Source organism: Carcharodon carcharias, chromosome 21 (assembly GCF_017639515.1).
Source record: "Carcharodon carcharias isolate sCarCar2 chromosome 21, sCarCar2.pri, whole genome shotgun sequence".
NCBI lineage: Eukaryota > Metazoa > Chordata > Chondrichthyes > Lamniformes > Lamnidae > Carcharodon > Carcharodon carcharias.
The window spans coordinates 69,726,554-69,746,308 of NC_054487.1; the positions used below are offsets into that span (position 1 = coordinate 69,726,554).

At 36.7% G+C, this 19,755-nt stretch overlaps 1 protein-coding gene across 5 annotated transcripts in view; it reads right to left on the reverse strand.

The window, feature by feature from the left end:
* Positions 1 to 19,755, reverse strand: part of cnot2 (CCR4-NOT transcription complex, subunit 2) — a 143,733-nt gene that overhangs the window by 20,351 nt on the left and 103,627 nt on the right. For 3 of the 5 annotated variants that reach the window (XM_041215520.1, XM_041215519.1, XM_041215522.1), the window contains 2 exons: positions 8,678 to 8,743; positions 3,629 to 3,753 (listed from right to left, as the gene is read on the reverse strand). In XM_041215520.1, the coding sequence (XP_041071454.1) occupies positions 3,629 to 3,753; positions 8,678 to 8,743 (191 nt within the window). The remainder of the gene's footprint in view (positions 1 to 3,628; positions 3,754 to 8,677; positions 8,744 to 19,755) is intronic. The other 2 variants (XM_041215521.1, XM_041215523.1) reach the window with 1 other exon arrangement.

The window sequence follows — 19,755 nt, forward strand, 5'->3', positions numbered from 1 at the left end:
GAGTAAGGGGCATTGATTATTTTTTAAAATTCCATTCTTGAGAAATGGGCATCATTAACGACACCAGCATTTATTGCCCATCCCTAGATTTCCTTAAGATGGTGGTGAGCCACCTTCTTGAACCAGTGCAGTCCCTATGGTGAAGGTACTCCCGCAGTGTGTTAAGGATTTTGATCCAGTGACTGAAGGAACAGCAATAGGTGCCCAAATCAGGGTGGTGTGTTAACTTGAAGGTGACTGTTCAAGTGTACATGGTGCCTTTGTTCTTTGAAGTGGTTTGGGAAATGTATTGAAGAAACCTTGGCAAGTTGCTGCAGTACATCCTGCATATAGTATACACTGCAAACACAATGTGCTGGTGGCAGAGGGAGTGGATGCTGAGTGTGGTGGATGGGTTACAGAAAACCCAGTTTCTGATTTGCCCTAGCAGCCACAGCATTTATGTGGCTAGTCTGTTGAGTTTCTGGTCAATGGTGACCACCAGGATGTTAATAGTGGGAGATCCACTGATGGTAACGGCATTGAACATCAAAGGACAATGGACAGACACTTTCTTTGCCTGGCACTTGTCAGTCATGTCACTTGCCACTTATCTGCCCAAGTCTGGATGTTGTCCACATCTTGCTGCACGCAGCCATGAACTGTTTCATTAAGAGTAATAAAGCACCTATGAGTATGTTTGATTGCAGTATAGAGTTATTTAGGGAATGCTGACAAACTCTGCCACTTTGTTTTGTTGTTTAGCATGTTAATTACCCTGAAATACATTCTCATTTGTTTATTTTTCCATATTTTTGATAAGGTGGACGTAGAGAAAAAATTTCCACTCCTCCATTGGAGGAGTCTAAAACTAGAGCCATGAACATTAGATAATTACTACGACATCCAATAAAGAATTCTGGAGAAACTTCTTTACTCAAGAGGATGGTGAAAATGCAGTACTCACTGCCAAGTGATTGGGGTGAATAGCATAAATTCATTTTAGGGTAAGGTTGAAATCTAGGACTTGACCACTCAGGGACTTCGCCACTCAGGTTGGTTATCAGATTACAGTTTGTAATGTTTGCAGTCAACCAGAGGTATGCCATCGAGAGTTGGGATTGTCATCAGTTTTAGAGTTTGGGGTATGTTCCTGTAGGGGCTACAGGATTTCAGACAACTGTGTGAGGATATTTTGGGGCCGTGTCAATGGGAGTGCTTCATTAGGACATCTGGTAGTGTCTTTGAGGAGAATGTTTTTCCTGTGGACATCAGGAAATTCATTATGTGCTAGTACAGGAAGCCACTCGAGCTGTGTTAGTCTCAACACCCCAAAAATAATCCTCATACTTCCCAGAGATGGATATTTACCATGTTTGGGTGGTGGCTCCCTGAGCCAGGTTGCGCAGCAGTACTCTGGTGTTGGGTGGACCAGGTTGAGTGAAGCAGTGCATAGGGTGTTGCACTGCTGCCCCAGGTAATATCTGCCAGTTTCTGTATGGGATTCACTCTTGTCTTTACCTTGGCTCCAGTGTTCTGAAGATGTTGCCAGGAGGTCAATGTACAGTCAAGAGTGATGTCAAGGTATTTTGCCGTTGGGTCATGGCTGAACAGCTGGCCACAGAACTATATATGAAGTCCTTCTCCAGCCTTCGAGTTGCTCAGGTGGGAGGCTAAAACGACAGTCTTTGCAGTGTTTAGTCAAAGTCTCCATTTTCTGAAGTAGACTTCCAGGGAACATAGACCTTCAGTGAGTGCTTTCTCTCAATGTCCTGAAGTTCTTTAGACTGGAAAGCCAGGGTCAAGTCATCAGCATATGCAAAGAGCTATGAATTTGCGGGAGAAAGGTCACTGGTATATATGTTAAAGAGAACAGGTGCAAGGGCTGATCCCAGTGGGAGTCCATTGTTGGTTGTATGTGGGCAGCTGAATTGATCTCCAAAGTGCACAAACAACTGTTGGTTGCTGATCATGGAGTTGATTAGCAGTAGGGTTTTCACATAGCAAATTGTTTTGGAGAGTTTCAACAGCATGCCTGTGTGCCACAGTGTCAAGGGCACAGCATAAGCCAACAAAGGAGGTTCCTGTCTTCAGGTACCAATAGTGAGGTCAGTCTCAGGACCTGCTCAGAGCAGTTGTGGCCCATGTGAAAACCTGCCTGTTGTGGGTGTGCATCGCTGCTTCCAGAAGGTGTTCTAGGACCTTATGTGTTATTGAGAGCTGTGTAATGAGGTAATAGCTGCCTGGGTTATTAAGGGGCTTGGCAATGGCCACCATCTTGGATTGGGGCCAGATGTTTGGAATGGTGCCTGTGCTATGGAAGCTTTGCTAGCCACTTCCTTCCCTGTGCTCTGATGTTCTTCTGGAATTCTGGGTACAGCCAATCAACATGATGGGACACAAGTTCAAGGTGAGGGGCAGGAGGTCTAGGGGGGATGTGAGGAAAAACCTTTTTATCCAGAGGATGGCGATGGTTTGGAATGCATTGTCTGGGAGGGTGGTGGAGGTGGGTTGCCTCACATCCTTTAAAAAAGTACCTGGATGACCACTTGGCACATCATAACACTATGGGACAAGGGCTGGTAAATGGTATTAGGTAGGTAGGTCAGGTGTTTTTCATGTGTCACTGCAGACTCGATGGGCCGAAAGGCCTCTTCTGCACTGTGATTCTGTTACTTCTTCCTGTTTTGCCTGACTTGGTTTGCTGTCAGGGCGCCGTCCACTTCCTCTTGTGTGCAAGCGCTTGAGAAGTCTGTCTGCACTGGGACAGACTTAAGAGACTGCATCAGGGACGTTTCCCTGCTGGCCATTATCTTTGACTTTATTAGGAGCTGTGAAGTGACAGCACTAGCATTGATCCTGGGCCACTGGCGTGGTTGTTGCTCAACTGCTCCCAGGCAGCGAAAGGGGTGTCCACACCTTTTAGCTTGCTACGTAAGTGGAACATGAGGAACAACTCAAATTGTGATTGTGGTAATCCAAGTCAGACCATCGCCCATCTACTGAACTTCTGCCTTGAGTGATCTAATCCTGGTGGCATCGCAACCAATCACAGTGAATCAGCTGAAACCACTGAATGGGCTGTTAACCTCAAAATCAAACTATAATTGCTTTCCCAGCCAGATGAATAGAAAAAAAAATGGAGAAGGTAGATAAACGCATGAGGAAGAAAGGGAGAAGTAGTATACGTTCACACAATGAGATAAGTAGAGCTGGAAGAGGCTCTTGTGGAGCATAAATGCTGTCACATATCAGTAGGGCCAAACACTTGCTGTAAATTCTATATAATGTATTATTTTTGTGGTTAGAATAATTCACAAGTGACTGCAAGAAAGCAGGGCTTTCTTGGGTATTTGTTGTCAGCTCTCCTAACCTTTTATTTGTTCTTTTTTCAGAAGACGAATCTTCAACTGGCAATTCTATACATTGCTGAAGTAAACTACTCTCCTATAAAACTGACATAGGGCCTTAATGTACAAACGATCTGCATTCTAAAAATTTGTATTCTTGCAATTCAACATCTTTTTAAATTGAACAGTTTATTGTTAATGCCTTTCTTTATAGCTTTGAATTTAAATGATAATTATTAAAGAGGGTATCATTTTCCACTTTCTAAATAGATGTGTTAACACGTTTTATAGACACTTACAGATTTGCTGTCATCATTACTTGAAGTTGGATCCTTATAGTTGGAGCCAGGAAGTGCAGGGAAATCTTCATTATGGATTGAGAAGTCCTGGGACTGTTCATTTGCTGGCTTTGTCACCATCCCAACTACATCACGCAAACAAAGCCATGTTAGCTTCAAATTTGATCATAGTACATTTGTATCATGTACTGAATATGTACTTTCCTATTGTTAATCGTGCTCAACGTTTTTACACCATTGTGCTAATTGCCTGAGGCTCAAACGGTCCTGTTTTTAAATCTTAGTTTTTCAACCAGAGAGTTCCTGGTCCAAATCCCCTCTGCCAAAACATTTCAACATGAGTAAGCCCCTTGAGCAAGGGACTTATCTCAAGCAAACTCAACCTACCCAGCTGCTAAATTGGTTCCAGCATTGATGTAAAGTCATCAGTGCAAAAGATTGGTCTGTGCCTGCAGGAATTCAACAAGTTGGTCCCATGCCAATGAAAGAGAAATGGACAGCCTTTGTTGACTGCAAGAAATCTGACTTTTTGGCCATTCGACAATATCCATTCAGTTAGATTAGAATGGATTATCATGTTGATTCATTGCATCACTTTGCAGCCAAACAGCAAATAAACAGTAATGCCAGCCATTTAAAATTTTAATATAAAATGAAAATTTAAACTAATTTTAGATATAAGCAGGGAATGTACAAAGGCTAATTCATGTCAGGATTCTGCTGCTGCTGCAACTTCAGTATCCTGGTCATCAGAACCTTAATTGAATTAAAAGCCTTGCAACTTTCCATCCCAAGCAGTCACAGATTCACATTTAACTATGACAGCAAAATCCTGCTTCAATTTCAAGAATCACCTATAACCTTGTGAGGTTGAACTTTTGAAGCGGATAAATAATAATCTTCAGGGCATCTCCAATAGTCCAGTGTAAGGCTGCTAGTGCCAACCAGAAATGCCATGGGAGATTCACTCATAAATAAAGACATGAAAGCATTGCATCTACCATATATCCTTACACATCAAAGATCACACTTTGTTCCTGATGCAAAACAATTTTGGAAAAAACGATAACCAATCAATGATCTGGAGACTGAGTAGCCAGTATGTTTCAATCTATAATAAAATTCTTATTGACTTAGCCAGACTTTATGGCTTTGAAGAGTCAATAGTTTCACGTTTGGTATAATGTTCAAATCCATGTAAAACAGATATCATCTGACTTAGACTTAGCACTGCTGGAGCTTTTGCTGGTAATTTAAATAAAAATGTAAAAGGGAAACTGTTCACATATTTCCATTGAAATTTCTTCTGCCAGAAAAAGATGTACTCATGACTCTCTTCAGTGAAAAGACTTTCCCTGGTACCCTTACTGACTGGAACTTGGTTATGTAAACTGCACCTTTCACTTACACCAAAACATAAATTAAGCTACTATCACAGTCAGAAAACCTATAGATAACCTATTCACATTATTCCGCCTTCATCCATCTCCCCTTTGGTTACAAACTTATGCCCATAGATATTTTTAAACACTTAATAGCTATCTCTCTTTCATTTAAATTAACCATGTTACAATACACAAAACTTGTTTTCAAATTCTTAGCACCTACTAATCCTAACAATCAGTTCAATATATACCACTAGAACTCTTTGCTGATGCTTACAGTGAGTCAGAGAATCCACTGAAGTGTGACAGGAGCTCAGTGTAACATTTACAGGAAGCGCAAGATATACGCAAAAACATTTAATATAGTACTCAAATTGAGTAAAGTGATTCACCCATTAAAAGTAAGAATTTGGCCAAATTCAACTTTAGCATACAAAATAATATACACAGGAACTGAAATTTAAGGTGGTGAACATAATACACAAAAGCCCAACATTTCTGTTCTTTTAATATCGCATTCTGTGCCAGAAATATAAATGTACCATTTTTCAGAATACAGTGGGATTTAATGACAGCGAGCAAGCACATGTAAAGTGTAAAATTTTTCATTTAAATACACATGCTATGTGAGTGAATGAAATGCAACTCCTAAAATAGTGAAAACATCCAAGTATTGTGGAAAAATCCAAACATTAAAGTTATGTTTTACCCCTAAGCATCACCTCAAATTAATGGAGCCAGTGCTCCCGTTATAGAACTCTCAAGTTGAAGTGACCCCTAATCATCAATATTCTCCAAATGAACCTTTGGCTAAAATGGATTTACTTTATCCAACACTGCACCAGACACAATTTTTTTTTTTAAAATGTAGTTCCCGGCCCTAGTCTAGTCCAGCAACAGGAAAAGCCTCAGCAACATAATCCTTTTTAGAAGCTATGTACAGTTTTAAAGCAAGTTCGAAACGACAACCACCTGTTCAAAAAAAAATGCAACAACTTATTTCATATCTAAAAATGGATTTACTTATTATTGAGAAAAACAATTAGAAGTACAGGTGGCTTACTATAACTTAACATACAAGGTCTCAGTTTAACTCAATAAGACACTCTACATGAATTCTATTTATGAGAATTCCACTACATTCCTGATGCAGCAGACCTACTTGCCGAAATATTTGGAAAATTAGACATTTTTTCTACCTACCAGTGAGTGCAGATTTTAATCAGCAACCACAGTATAAACTTTTAGTAAATTTAAACCCAGGAGCTAATTTCAGTGAGAAGTGCAACAGCATTGATTTCATATTTTAAATAAAACTAGATAGATTAATAATTAGTGCCAGGATTTAAAGTGCATTACTTTGATCTTGGATATTTGTTAAAATTTTCTACTGCTGAATAGAGATCTAACTTCAAACAATTATTGCAGCCAAAGAATTGCTATTGTCCATATTCTCAACCCAATAACACTATCATTGCCTATGCATAAAACTTATTGAAAGAGGCAGCTATGGGATTATTACAAAGTAGCTTAAATACAATGAAATGTTCCAAAAAAACATGCAACAGGTACAGTAAGTTGGAGTTCTAAATTAATGCAAACATTATTCAGAACAGAACTCTTTTTATGTTTCTAGAATGATTAATTGCAAGAGGGAAAAAGTTTGTTGGGTATTCAAGCCATAAGCAAAATAATTTTAGAAAAACGAAGAATCCTCCCACATCAGCAAGTTTTGTTACCAAAATTGTACAGTTGCAAAGCAAGATTTGTTATCAGAAAGTGTGCAGCTGCAAAGGAAAGTGACTGAAGTTTGGAGAATTAATGATTGGCTGAGTTTCTATTTTCTGTACTTTATAATGGTTTGTTGCACTGCTATGTCGTAGAAATTTTGAGAATATTATGAACTGAAATGTTGCCTTAATGGATTGCATTAAGTTGATAGTCATATATCGAAATTAACATTAAAAGTTTAATACATGCAAGAATAATAAATTGTTTGTTCAAGCAAGATAAGTTAATAGTACAGTTGTGCCAACAAAAGGAAGAATACAACATAGCACATCAGCATACACATCTTAAATTTATTTAGTTTGTGTCTATAAAACTTGACAAGCTATTGTGAGGGCATTACCAAAAAAAGATGGCAGACACAGCCATAAATAAAAACAGAAAATACTGGAAATATTCAGCAGCTCAGACAGCATCCGTGGAGAGAAAACAAGAGTTAATGTTTCAGATCAATAACCTTACTTCAGATCATCTGAAATGTTAGCTCTGTTTCTCTCTCCATAGATGCTGTTTGACCGGCTGAGTATTTCTAAAATTTCCTATTTTTATTTCAAATTTCCAGCATTAGCAGTTTTTTGATTTTGTATTAAGTAGATACAGACAAACTGATTTTTAGTACCAAACTAGTTTTCAAAACTTAATTAAAATGGAATATGTCTATGCATGAAATTTAATGCAAAATCAGACTGCATTTATTGAAACTACATTAATAGAGGTCAGCAAACTTGATTTGCATGACAGAGATCCAATTAATTTTTTAAATAATATGATGCGCTTTAAATTAAAAATGATACAAATAAAAAAAAGTTTCCTAAATAAGCATGATGATAAAAAGGCCAACACCAGTGAATAGGTGTTTTATATTTCACCAGGTCAATCTTGTTCCCAATATATCCACATAATAAGCTGAAGGGAAACAGAACTCCCAACAGCAAAGTCATTGATTTCAGTACTCAATCTCAACCTCTGCCACCTCCAGTTTTCCTCATTCCTCAGTCTATGTACCCTGTGCGCATTTATTTAGGACTTTCAAGTTGCCGCACCTTGTCTCCAACAGCCACAGGTAAGAGATTACAAATGAGTACGCCACATATAAAGTTCATCCCTCTTGATCCAAGTGGTATTTTGAAAATGTCACATGAAGTATAAATGAAAGTCTGAATCAATTATATATTATTAATTCCTACAAAGTTACATTTGAATGCCACTCAGCAGGCTCAGGTCAGACAGCAAAATGTCTTCTAGCTACAGTAACAGCTGGAGCAATATCACAATTATACTTAAAGGAAAATGTTCCATGAAAGGAAGAACATAATCACAAGAGTTTATGTTCTTTTTTAAAGCGCTAAATTTGATGCAGTTAGAAAAATTAATATTGTTGGACTAGCACCATAATAAAATATGGTAGGAATAGCCATATTGAATTTCAACATAGATCAAGCTTAGAAATGCAACTGCTTCTAAATTCCTATTTAAAATTTCTCAAATTTTTCAGGGAAAAGTAACTGTCTGTGAAGTAACAGGCAGATGTAGGATATTGTCATTAACATCAGCCAAATGAATATTCATAAAAGGATATAAATTATTAAACATAAAACAGTACAAAATAATCACAATGTTAGCTTAACCATTCTCATCAACAGTTGACAGCACAGGAACAAAAGTATTAAATATTTGATTTTCAATTGTTTAGCCTGATACTTTAAGAAGCTGCTTCAGAACTCCATGAACTCATGGATGCTTTCCTTCTATGTCAAATCAGTATCAGAACATGATAAAAAATACTTCATTTTTGAATGTGCTTTAAACTAAAATCACATAGGTCAAGACATTTTTTAAATGAATGTTGGCGGCGTTTGACAATGAAGGTCCCTACCTGATTTCTGAAGACGGGACACACGGACAGTTCCCAGCATGCCCATTTTCGAAAGGAACCCAGTGTCTGATGAGAGGAAGTCACTTATGAAGTTTCGTTAAAATCTAAAAGCGTTTTTTAAACTTACTGAGGTGACAAGTCCTACACATATGTACGCAAGCTCTTCAGTACATCTATTTTCAAAAGGAACCAAGGGCCTGAGAAGACAAAGTCCCTGATTCAAGTTGAGTGAAAATGCAACAATTTATTAAGATGGCAAAATTAGTATTTAACATTTATACAGATAGTGTATTACGGCTGGGGTTTCCAACTGATTTATTGTAAAAAGATTGACGAAAAACCTAGTGACAATCCAATAAGGTGTGGTACATTGAGGTGATTCAACAGTGTTTAGACATAAAGGACATATACAAATGGCTTCTGACATGACCATTTTCAAAAGGAGACCAGATTTTAGCAAAGTGATAAGCTTGTGCTGAGATAAACAGACATAACGAGGTGCAACAAAGCAGTGACGTGGGAGGATTTTAAAAAATTTAAACAAGTTTATACTACCATGTTTCATGTACAATGCTGACCACAACAGATATTTAAATACATTTCAATTAAATTCAAATGGTAAAAATGTACATAACTATTATAGGATAAATTAATGATGTGCAATGTACTAAAGAAGTGATTAGGAGATTTAAAATATTTTAAAGTATTCCAAAATTTCATCTCAAATTTGAATAGTCACGGATGGGGATCAGAGTATCCAAAACACTCATGCCGATTGATATTTGGTGACTGTTAATCTAAACCAATTGCTAACTGATCTGTCAAGTATTTCTTTCCCCCACTCCAATCCACCTCCAACATTTACATCATTAAATCTGGTTATCCTACAAACCCTTTCAGCTGGGAAGTGATGCAAGATTAGGTCACCCCCTTCCAGGTCTCTGCCAATGCAGTTCTGTAATCCCCCAAAAGCATTGTTTGCCACAGATTTTACAACTAAATCTACGAGAAAGAAATTCAGGAAATTCAAACTCTAAAGTAGAAATGTTTTGCTTTAAAATTCCTCCTCACTGCTGTCTCTTTCTCTCATTCTCAACATAGTGGAACACTGTATCATCATGAATTATTTAAACTTTAGGAATCTAATTGGTCAATTACGATGCAACACCACTGCCTGCTATCAAGAGAGTACACAATATATAAAATACAATGAATAACCCTGCAACTCACTTAGTGAAAACATTTTCAATTCAGAAGATGCCATTTGACTGATAATATTCTCTACCACCATGATTGTTAAACTGTATCAGAATGGCATCAAGTCAGTTGTGATATATTTTTCAAACCAGGAAGAAAATATGAATCATTGCATTTTATATACCACCAAGTACGAAGTATAATTAAGTGGTTGCTCTCTTCAAGGAAATATTCAGACACACATCAGTTCAATTGAAAAAATTGTTAGTTGATTGAATATTGCTTATTAAAAATGTTATTTGTGGCAACACTACAGCCAATTCATTACTTTGAAAAAGTGCAGTGCACTGTTTGGTTCTGCAAGTTACTGTCACTGTGATGATAATTATAGACCAAAGAAGCTCAATGGGTAAGTCTTATACTTTTGAATGCAATTTTACTGTTGGAGATAGATTAATATTTTAATTTGTTCTACATTTACTCATCAATATTGGGATTTACTTTTAACTCTTGGATGCCATTTAAAAGAAGCTGGACAGTCTCAACAAGTAAATGCCAGATACTATGCTGTAACATTAAAAACTAATCACAATCATTTCAATTAAGTAACCATGTCAGTCATTAATGTACTTAGCCTCAATTGGCAGAGGTCCCAGCCCCTTACAGCTAACTTTGTGGGGATCTGAAAAGAAAACTAAAGATCAATAAGGGAAAAATAAATAGACAATTAGAAATATAGAGGTAGGTTCAAAATAAATGACAGAATGGTCAGGGATAGAGGGAAGAAAGGAAGTCAGCATAAAAGAAAAATGTTAAAAAATATTTAAATGTGTAATATACAAATATAATAAAGTTATGCCTCACTTGGGACGTTCAGATAAAAATTTTGCTTGCCACAAAGGTGTGTTCCATTGAGAGGCTTCAATTACGTTTCAAACATTTTTTTAAGTTTCTTACTTTACTGCTACTTAATATTGTGCAATAAACACCTGGTAAGATCACATCACAGCCCAGGTACTAGAATCCTGAAAATAGGAGTAAAATGGAACTTGAAGTTTATAACCCAATTTGAGATCTCAGCTGTGGTGATTTCATCACGCTTTGCTTCTATATGTAATTACATAAACTCTGAGCACTTTCCAATTTAATTACATGGAAATGTCATTTACATTAACTGCCAGAATTAGTGCTTTAACAGACAAATGAAAACAAATATATGAGCATACTTTCATTAGAAACCCATTCCTCATCTGGCATTAGCTTTAAAAGTTGGAGCTGCACCCATTAAAATTAGTAATTTGTTGAGGGACTCTTGCATGTGCAGACACATATTTGTTGATGTCCTGCAAAGAGACAATCATGAAACATGCTCATGCATCGCAATGAATACTGTACACTGGCACATGGTGTTTACTATCTAACCAGGAGACACATTTTACCTTTGAAGCATGCAGTGCCGAAATAGCAGAAATGCTTGGCAAGAGTCTCTTAACCAGTTCACAAATTGGAAGGGCAGGCAGCAGACACTTGCTGTAACTGCTAATGACTGCAATGGTTAGGTATTGCTTGAAATATACATTTTCTCCATTGGTGGCACTGCAGCACTCACTATTTGTGCAATGGTGGGAGTGAAATCAGGGAGCAGTGTTGTACATGAAAAGCAATGGAAATCTGAAACCCTCTCCTCAAAAAAGGCAGTGTATGATGATCAATTGAAAATTTTAAGACTGAGATTGATGTTTTGTTTTAAAGTAAGGCTATGTTAAGATATGAATCAAAGATGGGTAAATTAAATTGAAGTACAGATTGAATGGATTACTCCTGTTCCCATATATAATGTAGCTAACAGCAGTCAGGAAAATCACTAGCATTCCTACTCAAAGTTAGTACAAGGAAATCTCAAATAAATTTCACAGTTCATTTCAGGGAGCAGTTAATTTGGTAGAGCTGCTCTATACATTTACTCAGACATTTTAACGAATAGATATCCACTGGAGGTACAACTACAACAAAGCTAGAAAAATATTGTAAACAAGCAAAATAAGTACTTGTTTACATAAGAAATCGGATCGCTATAATGTATGAAACAATAAGAATTGCTTGACATGCACAAATATGAAACTATGGTGCTGAAATGATCAGACAAATTGGAGGAAGGTACTAAGGTTCCATATATGTTACAATTAGGAATTAATTGTTGTTATAGAAATTTTAAGATCCTATCAGGTTATAACAAGTAGCTATATCGTAAACACTTGACAAGATTTTTTTCATTGGGAAAAATTTAAATTGAAAAGAAAATATTTTATAGGTTTGTTCCCTAAGATCCAAAATTTTGAATTCCTGACTTCTTGGAGTAGAAACTCAGCAAAGCCCAACCAAAATAAGAGCAAAATCCTGTGTTTTTATTTCAGGTTTTCAGAATCTGACATGTTGGAAATACTCAGCAGGTCTGGTAGCATTAATGGAGAGAGAAAGAGTTAACGTTTGAAGTCGAATGTTACTCTGCTTCAGAACAGAAGTCATATTCGACTCGAAATGTTAACTTTGTTTCTAACTACTTTCCTCTCTGATGAGGTATCAGAGAGCCATTCTAAGTCACTCTTCTGTAAATTCTAACAACCAGTCATACAATGCCTTTGAATGCCATCTGTGGGCAGGCCTCCAGTCTGGCTGTAGGTGTTGAACACTGGAAGATTAAAGGAATGAAAGTACAGAACAACATTTTAGCTATCTGACACTTAAAGATCACTGAAGCAGGCAGTGTAGGTGAGCTCAAGAAACAACTGAGGAAAATGGGAACAGGTAGAGTGAGAAATGAAAGATGGGCTAAAATTAATCAAAAAGTGGCATACATTGAGCAATGGAATGTTATAATTCCTAAAATGTCATTTTAAACTAAATTAGTATACCCTAGATTTTCCAGTAAGTAAACAACACTGATAAAAGTGCCAACCCAACAGTAAGGCTCATTTAAAATTACCGGATAGGACAAAGAATCCATTCTTCACTGACTATTAATGCCAAGTCCCACAATTTAGTTGAATTGCCATATGCTCATTTTTGTAAATATCTTGCAGTACTCTTAGGTTATGTGGAGCAAAGACTAAGCCCATCCTTCGGTTTCAAATGAATGCAAAAAAAATTCAAAATTAACATTTAATTTTTCAGAAAAAAAAATCACTGGAGTATTTCTCTATAACGATTGACAGGTTTTGCAACTATTGTACAAAGGAATATAGTAACATTTAGCTCCTCAAGCCTATTCAGTGAGATCATAGCTGATATGCTATCTAACTCCATAAACCCTCATTTCCCCATAACGCCCAATACCTTTGGTTAAGAAAAATCTACCAATCTCAGTTTTGAAATTAACAATTGAGGGAGCATCAATGGCAAAAATCCTTTGCAGAAGAGTTCTGCGAGCAAAAATGTTTCCTAATTTCACTCCTGAAAGGTTTGGTTCTAATTTTTAGCCTATGGCTCCTTGTCCTAGACCTCACAAACAGTGAAAATAGTTTCTCCCCACTTGTTCCACCTGTTAGCCTTAATATCTTGAAAACATTGATCAAATCACCCCTTAAACTTATAAATTCCAAGAAGTACAACCCTAGTTTGTCTTATCTCTTCTTGTAATTTGGAGTCCAAGGTATCATTGCAGTAAATCTACAGTTCGCTCCCTCCAAGGTCAGTATATTCTTCCTAAATTATGATGTCCAGAACTGCTCACAGTTCTTCAGGTGTGGTCCAACCCAGGGCTTTGTATAACTGAAGCTTGACTTCTATCCACTTGTATTCTTATTCACAAGAAATAAAGGCCAGCATTCCATTAGCCGTTCTGATTATTTTCTGTTCATAACATTTTAATGAGCTGGTCCCCAAGTCAGTTTGAATCAAACCTCTAATGTTTCTAGCTTTTCACCATTTAGAAAGTACTCTGTTCTATACTTTTTAGATCCAAAGTGGATGACCTCACATTTGCCTACACTGCTATGCATTTGCTACGGTTTTGCCCGTTAATATCATGGTAAATTTACGCTTCCGTCCACACTGTTTACAATGCCACCGATATTTGTATCATCAGAAAATCTGGCTATGTAGCTTTCTATCCCATAATCTTAGTCATTAATAAATATGGTGAATAGTTGAGGCCCCAAAACAGATCCATGCGGGACAGCATAGTGACATACTGCTAATTAGAGAATATGCCCATCACCTCTACTCTCTCTCTTGCCACTCAACCCATTTTCTAACCAAGTTAATAATTCGTCTTCAATTCCATAAGCATTAACTTTAGCTAACAGTCTCTTGTGAGAGACTTAATTAAATGTCTTCTAGAGGTCCATGTAAATAACATCCATAGATATTCCCCAGTCCGCTACTTCAGTCCCCTTTTTAAAAATTCAATTAGATTTGTCAGGCAAGATCTACCCTTTCCAAACTCATGCTGGTACTCTCTGATCAGCTGAAAAATTTCAAGTTGTTCAGTCATGCTTTCCTTAATCATAGATGCTAGTAATTTCCTGACAACAGATGTTAGGCTAACTGTTATTTAATTCCCTGGGTTCTCTCTCACCTTTCTTAAATAGCAGAGTAACACGGCCAATTTTTCAATCTAAAGGAATGGTTCCCAAATCGAGAAACTTTGCAAGATTATGGCTAGGGCACCTGCAAAGTTCGCAATTACTTCATTTAAAATCTCGGGATGGAAACCTCTTTTATGCCATTATTTTCTTCATTGCAGCTACTTTAATTCCCTGTCTCTGATTTAATCTTAGCTTCCTTGGGATCTCCAGCATGCTGTCCTCTTCCTCTACTACAATACTGATGCAAAGTAACTCTACAAAATTTCCTTATTTTCACTGACAATATCATGGTTATCAATGTTCAAAGGGCCCACATTGCTCCTGAACACCCTGATTTTCCAATCATATAAATTGTGTTGATTTTAATGCCATTTTCTTTTCATACTCCCTTTTTGTAATTCCTATCTGTTTTGTCACCGTTTGCTCTTCTTTGTATCTTTCACATTTGCCAGGATCTGTGCCATTTTTTGCATCTTTGTATGTCTTTTTTTGGTTTTATGTTGTCTCTTACCTCTTTAAACATCCATGGTTGCATTTTTAGCAAGTCGGGCTTTTGCCTCTTAGGGGTAGAAAATGGTTCTGTATCATGTTAAATTATTTTTCAATACTTCCCACTGATCTCCTGTTGTCATATCCATTATCATATTTACCCAGTTTACTGTGGAGCCTCTATCTCATCACACTGAAGTCAGCCTTACCCAAATCTAGAATCTTAGTAGCCAGATTTTTAACTCCCTTTCAAACACAATGTTGAAATCAATCATACGATCATGATTAGATAAATGCTCATGCAACGATGCTGTTAATGAAATCTGGTTCATTACTCATTATGACCTGCTCCTTGTTGGTCCTAGGGCATATTATTGCAGAAAACTATCCAAAACGCACCCAAGAAATTTACTATTTTCCTGAGGTGTGCTAATCTGCTCATCCAAATCTATGTGAAAGTTAAAACTCCCAATTGAAACCACTCTGCCTTTACCACATGTTTGTCTAATCTCTGCATTAATACATTTCTGCCACTGCACAGCTGCTATCAGGTGGCTGTTATACAACTCCCACTACAATCTTAAATCATTTTCCATTCCTTTATTCCACCCAAAGTCTTCACTACCTGCTTATATCTCACTATAACCCTTCATCATTGAACTGATTTCATCCTGAATCACTAAGGCTACTCCTCCCTTTCTACAATTTTCTCTTTCTCTGTAGGCCTTATAACCTGGTATATTTGGTTCCTAATCTTGACTGTCTTGCAGCCCTGTCTCAGTAATGGCTGCCATATCACATTCTCCATTTTGAATTTGTGGCTGCAATTCATTCAATTTGTCCCTTATACAGTGTGCATTTCTATTAAAAAACATTTATTTGTCCTTCTGCTTTAATATTTTTACTCATATGTTTCTTATTCTTCTCTCCTGATTTAATCACTCTACATCTATTAGTCTTCTCTTTACCTGCAGCATCTAAAGCACAATTTCTGACTGTTACTTTACTCTCTTCCCTTTAGTTTGTTTTTGATTCATTATTTATACTATCTTTTCCACCTGAGCATTGCTCTTACTATTTACTCATTTAAAATCCTTGTGATAATCCTTTTTATCTTTTGAGCTAGTACCTCATCCCCAATCCTGTACAGTTCCTTCATGTCCCAATACAGGTGTCAGTGTCCCATGAAATGAAACCCCTCTTTTCCACACCACACCTCCCTAATCTGTTTATCCTGGCACCATTTTGCATGTGGCACAGATTATAATCCAGAGATTATAACTCAAAGTCCTCTTCTTTATTTTAGCTCTTAGTTCCTGCTGCCCTCCAAACAAGGCCCTTATCTATTCTTCCCTATGTTATTGGTCCCAACATGGATCACAATGATCCTCCCCCTCCAACAGAGTTTCAAGCTGGTTGGTTGATTCCAAGGCACTATGTTCTGCATTCTGGCTGTCTTTCTGACAGTCTTTACCCTTATTCTCAATGGTAGCAAGTATATTGTATCTTCTAAATAAATCAGTTTCTGCTTTTCCTCATTCTCTATTTTACCCGAGTTCTTACACTACATGTCACACCAGCCCTATTCTGAACCTATACCTCTCTAAAAGGTGTGACCGAAATTTGCCTTTCCTAAATCTAGAATCTTAATATCTGTTGTGGGCTAATGATATTAGCAGTGCTACGGTAATTTGAAGACTATAATTAAACAATAAATAACAAATAAAGCTTTTAAAAAATATTTTATGGGATGTGGACATCACTGGCTAGGCCAGCATTTACTGCCCAGGCCAGCATTTACTTCCCATCCCTAAATACCCTTAAGGTGATGGTGAGCTTCCTTCCTGAGCGTTGTACTCCATGAGGTGTACGTACACCCACAGTGCTGTTAGGGAAGGAGTTTCAGGAATTTGACCCAGCGACAATGAAGGAAATGAGAAAACTGATTTCTAACCAATGAGAATTTTAGGGGCAGGTACGTGAAGCTACTTCCTGTTCTACAGCAACCATTCATGGTACTAGAATCATAGGATCTTACAGCACAGGAGACCATCCAGCCCAAGGGCTACCTAATTTGTCCCACTCTCCTGCCTTTTCCTCATAGCCCTGCAATTTTCACCCTTTCAGTATATACCCTTTTGAAAGTTATTGTTGAATCTGCTTTCACTACCCTTTTAAGTAGCGCACTCCAGATTATAACAACTGACTGCTAAAAAATATTCTCATCTCCGCTTGGTTCTTTTATTAATTATCTTAAATCTGTGTCCTCTGACTGATGACCCTCCTGCCACTGGAGACAGTTTCTCCAATCTATGCTATCAAAACACTTCATAATTTTGAACACCTCTATTGAATATTCCCTTAGCCTTCTCAGCTTTTCTCTGGTCTCCCCACATAACAAAAGGTCACTGTTGCCAGAAAAGTGTATGGACCTTCATCAATTAATTTACATAGATATATTGTATATCAAAATGGCGACAAAATGTTTTAAAATCTTATCTGGACTAAAATGTACTTGTCATACTCAAATAGTAGCCTAGCTAAATTTGTAGTACACATATACATACAGATTGTCAGAATTTTTAAAGGTGTGTTCATTAGGTAAATTGTAAAATAAACTGGAAATATAATCCTCAAAACCCTGATACATCGCTAGGGAAAAAAATACTTTCCGAGAAAATCTAACTTTATCAAAGGGTTTCCATCTAACACAGTTTTCACTTTTAAAATTAGTTAAAGTAAGCCATATTCCTTTAACACAGATAGTGAAAGTATGCCATAAACTGGTTGTACCATTATTGAATACAAATCAGTGGTCCCTCATCCATTACCACCATCATACTTTGCTACACACTTGAATTTGAAATATACCCTGACATTACAAGTATACTGATTAGACAATAATTAATTTCAACTAGCAGGCAAACAGAAAAATGTACAAACTCAAACATTCTGTCTCGCTCATTTTTAAATCCTTGGAGTAGCAATGACATCTTGTTAACAGTGTGATCTCAACAATCGCACAAGTGACAAATGAAATCAGCATCACACAACTGTAATGATTTACATAGATCACATAAATATTGCATCTATTTAATATATAAGAACAATACAATTCAGGGCATTTAGGTATGCTACTCTGCAATGAAATTTAAATAGGGAGTTTCTTAATTATTGCATAGGCAGCACTTCTTTTACCAGTTTAAAAACAGAAATGATAATACTATATTAGGTTTTTGTGTATAATCTTTAACTAAAGCAATGATTTAATTGACATTCAATTACATTCTGCAAATTATGTTAATGTTAAAAATAAATGATTAAGTGTGCACTAATGGTGTAAATGATGCTGCAAAATGTTAAGAATATTTTAACTTCTATAAGATAAAAGGTTTTAAGATTTGAATATGTAAAGAAAAATAAAACATATTAGCTACTGACAAATAAAAAAGGCATATAACTGTATCTTTTTCATAACCATATAAAGGATTATTTAACAAACTAATTTGCATGAGTAAATGATGTAAACAGCTTTGCAAGTATAGCCTGTGTCTAGTTTTGATATTTATATAATTGTCTAAAAACATGAAATCACAAAAACCCTGAGAAGATAACATTGAAAAGCTGCACAAGCTTTGATTTTCCATATTAAAAAGTTTTCTTTTTGTCACCATAATGCATATATACAGGGCTATATTTGTGGCTATAAATAAGTGCACTTCATCATATGATGAGTTACACAGAACAGAAATATCTGAGGGTTGTCAAGCTAATTTGGCTGGGTTCAGTTGGGGTGACAATTAGGCAACTTAACTGACTAATGTAATGGGTTTGGGGGAAGGTGTGGGTAAAACCACACCCAGTGCTGCATTCCAAATCACTACTCAGCAACGTTTATTGGCAAAGGAGCATCTTCTGTTCAACAGCATGTTTGCAGAGATCAAAAAAAATGTTCATTTCAAAATATGCAATACTTTATTGGTCTGATCAGACGATCCTGAAAGTAAATCAGTTGTTTCACAACTCAAATTTTCAGGTTCACTATTAACATAGACACCACTGAAATCATCCAACTTGTGCTCATTGTTAGCTATATTGCAAGTGACGCATTGCACAGCAATTCAGAAGGCTAAAGGCCTTTGGCACTATCGATTATTTTTCCAACAAAGGTTCACTCTACATGAACGAGGTATTTAATTAAAAACAAAGGGATGTCTGTTCTTCAAAGGGACTCCTGAGGGTGAACTATGTGACTTTCCTTCTCACATGTTAAAATGGCAGTCCAAGTATAATTCTCTGAATACTGACAAAGTTACCAGGACATCAGCAAATAAACAATGAGGGACCCCCATGCCTTGTCAAAGGGTTAGGGCTCAATGTTTGTGCATAATGTTTTTGAAAATTGTTTCAGTTTGAACAGCTTCTTGCCTAAAACCAATTATAATACATCTAAAACTTAAAGCAGAAAATTAAAGCCTGCATTTTACAGTAGTAGTGACAGCAAAACTGCCAGCATTACTCCTCTAAAACCAACAGCAACTTTTGAAGTCTGCTCAGTTAAACAGAGAAATTCAGAAGTTTCTGTCAGTGATTCTCCAGAGGACACGCTGAGGTACCCCAATTTCAATTAATTGGAAATCACTGAATTGAAAAGAACTTCCACTCTTGATGCGTGGTCTCATTTTAAAAACCTTTGAAAAAGTTACACCTTCTTGAATGAGATGCAAGTCGGCTTTTAATGGTGTCCTAGGTTCATAATTACTTTTAAGCAGCCTCTCAGTCCCTGAAATATTTTCCTTTGTATTT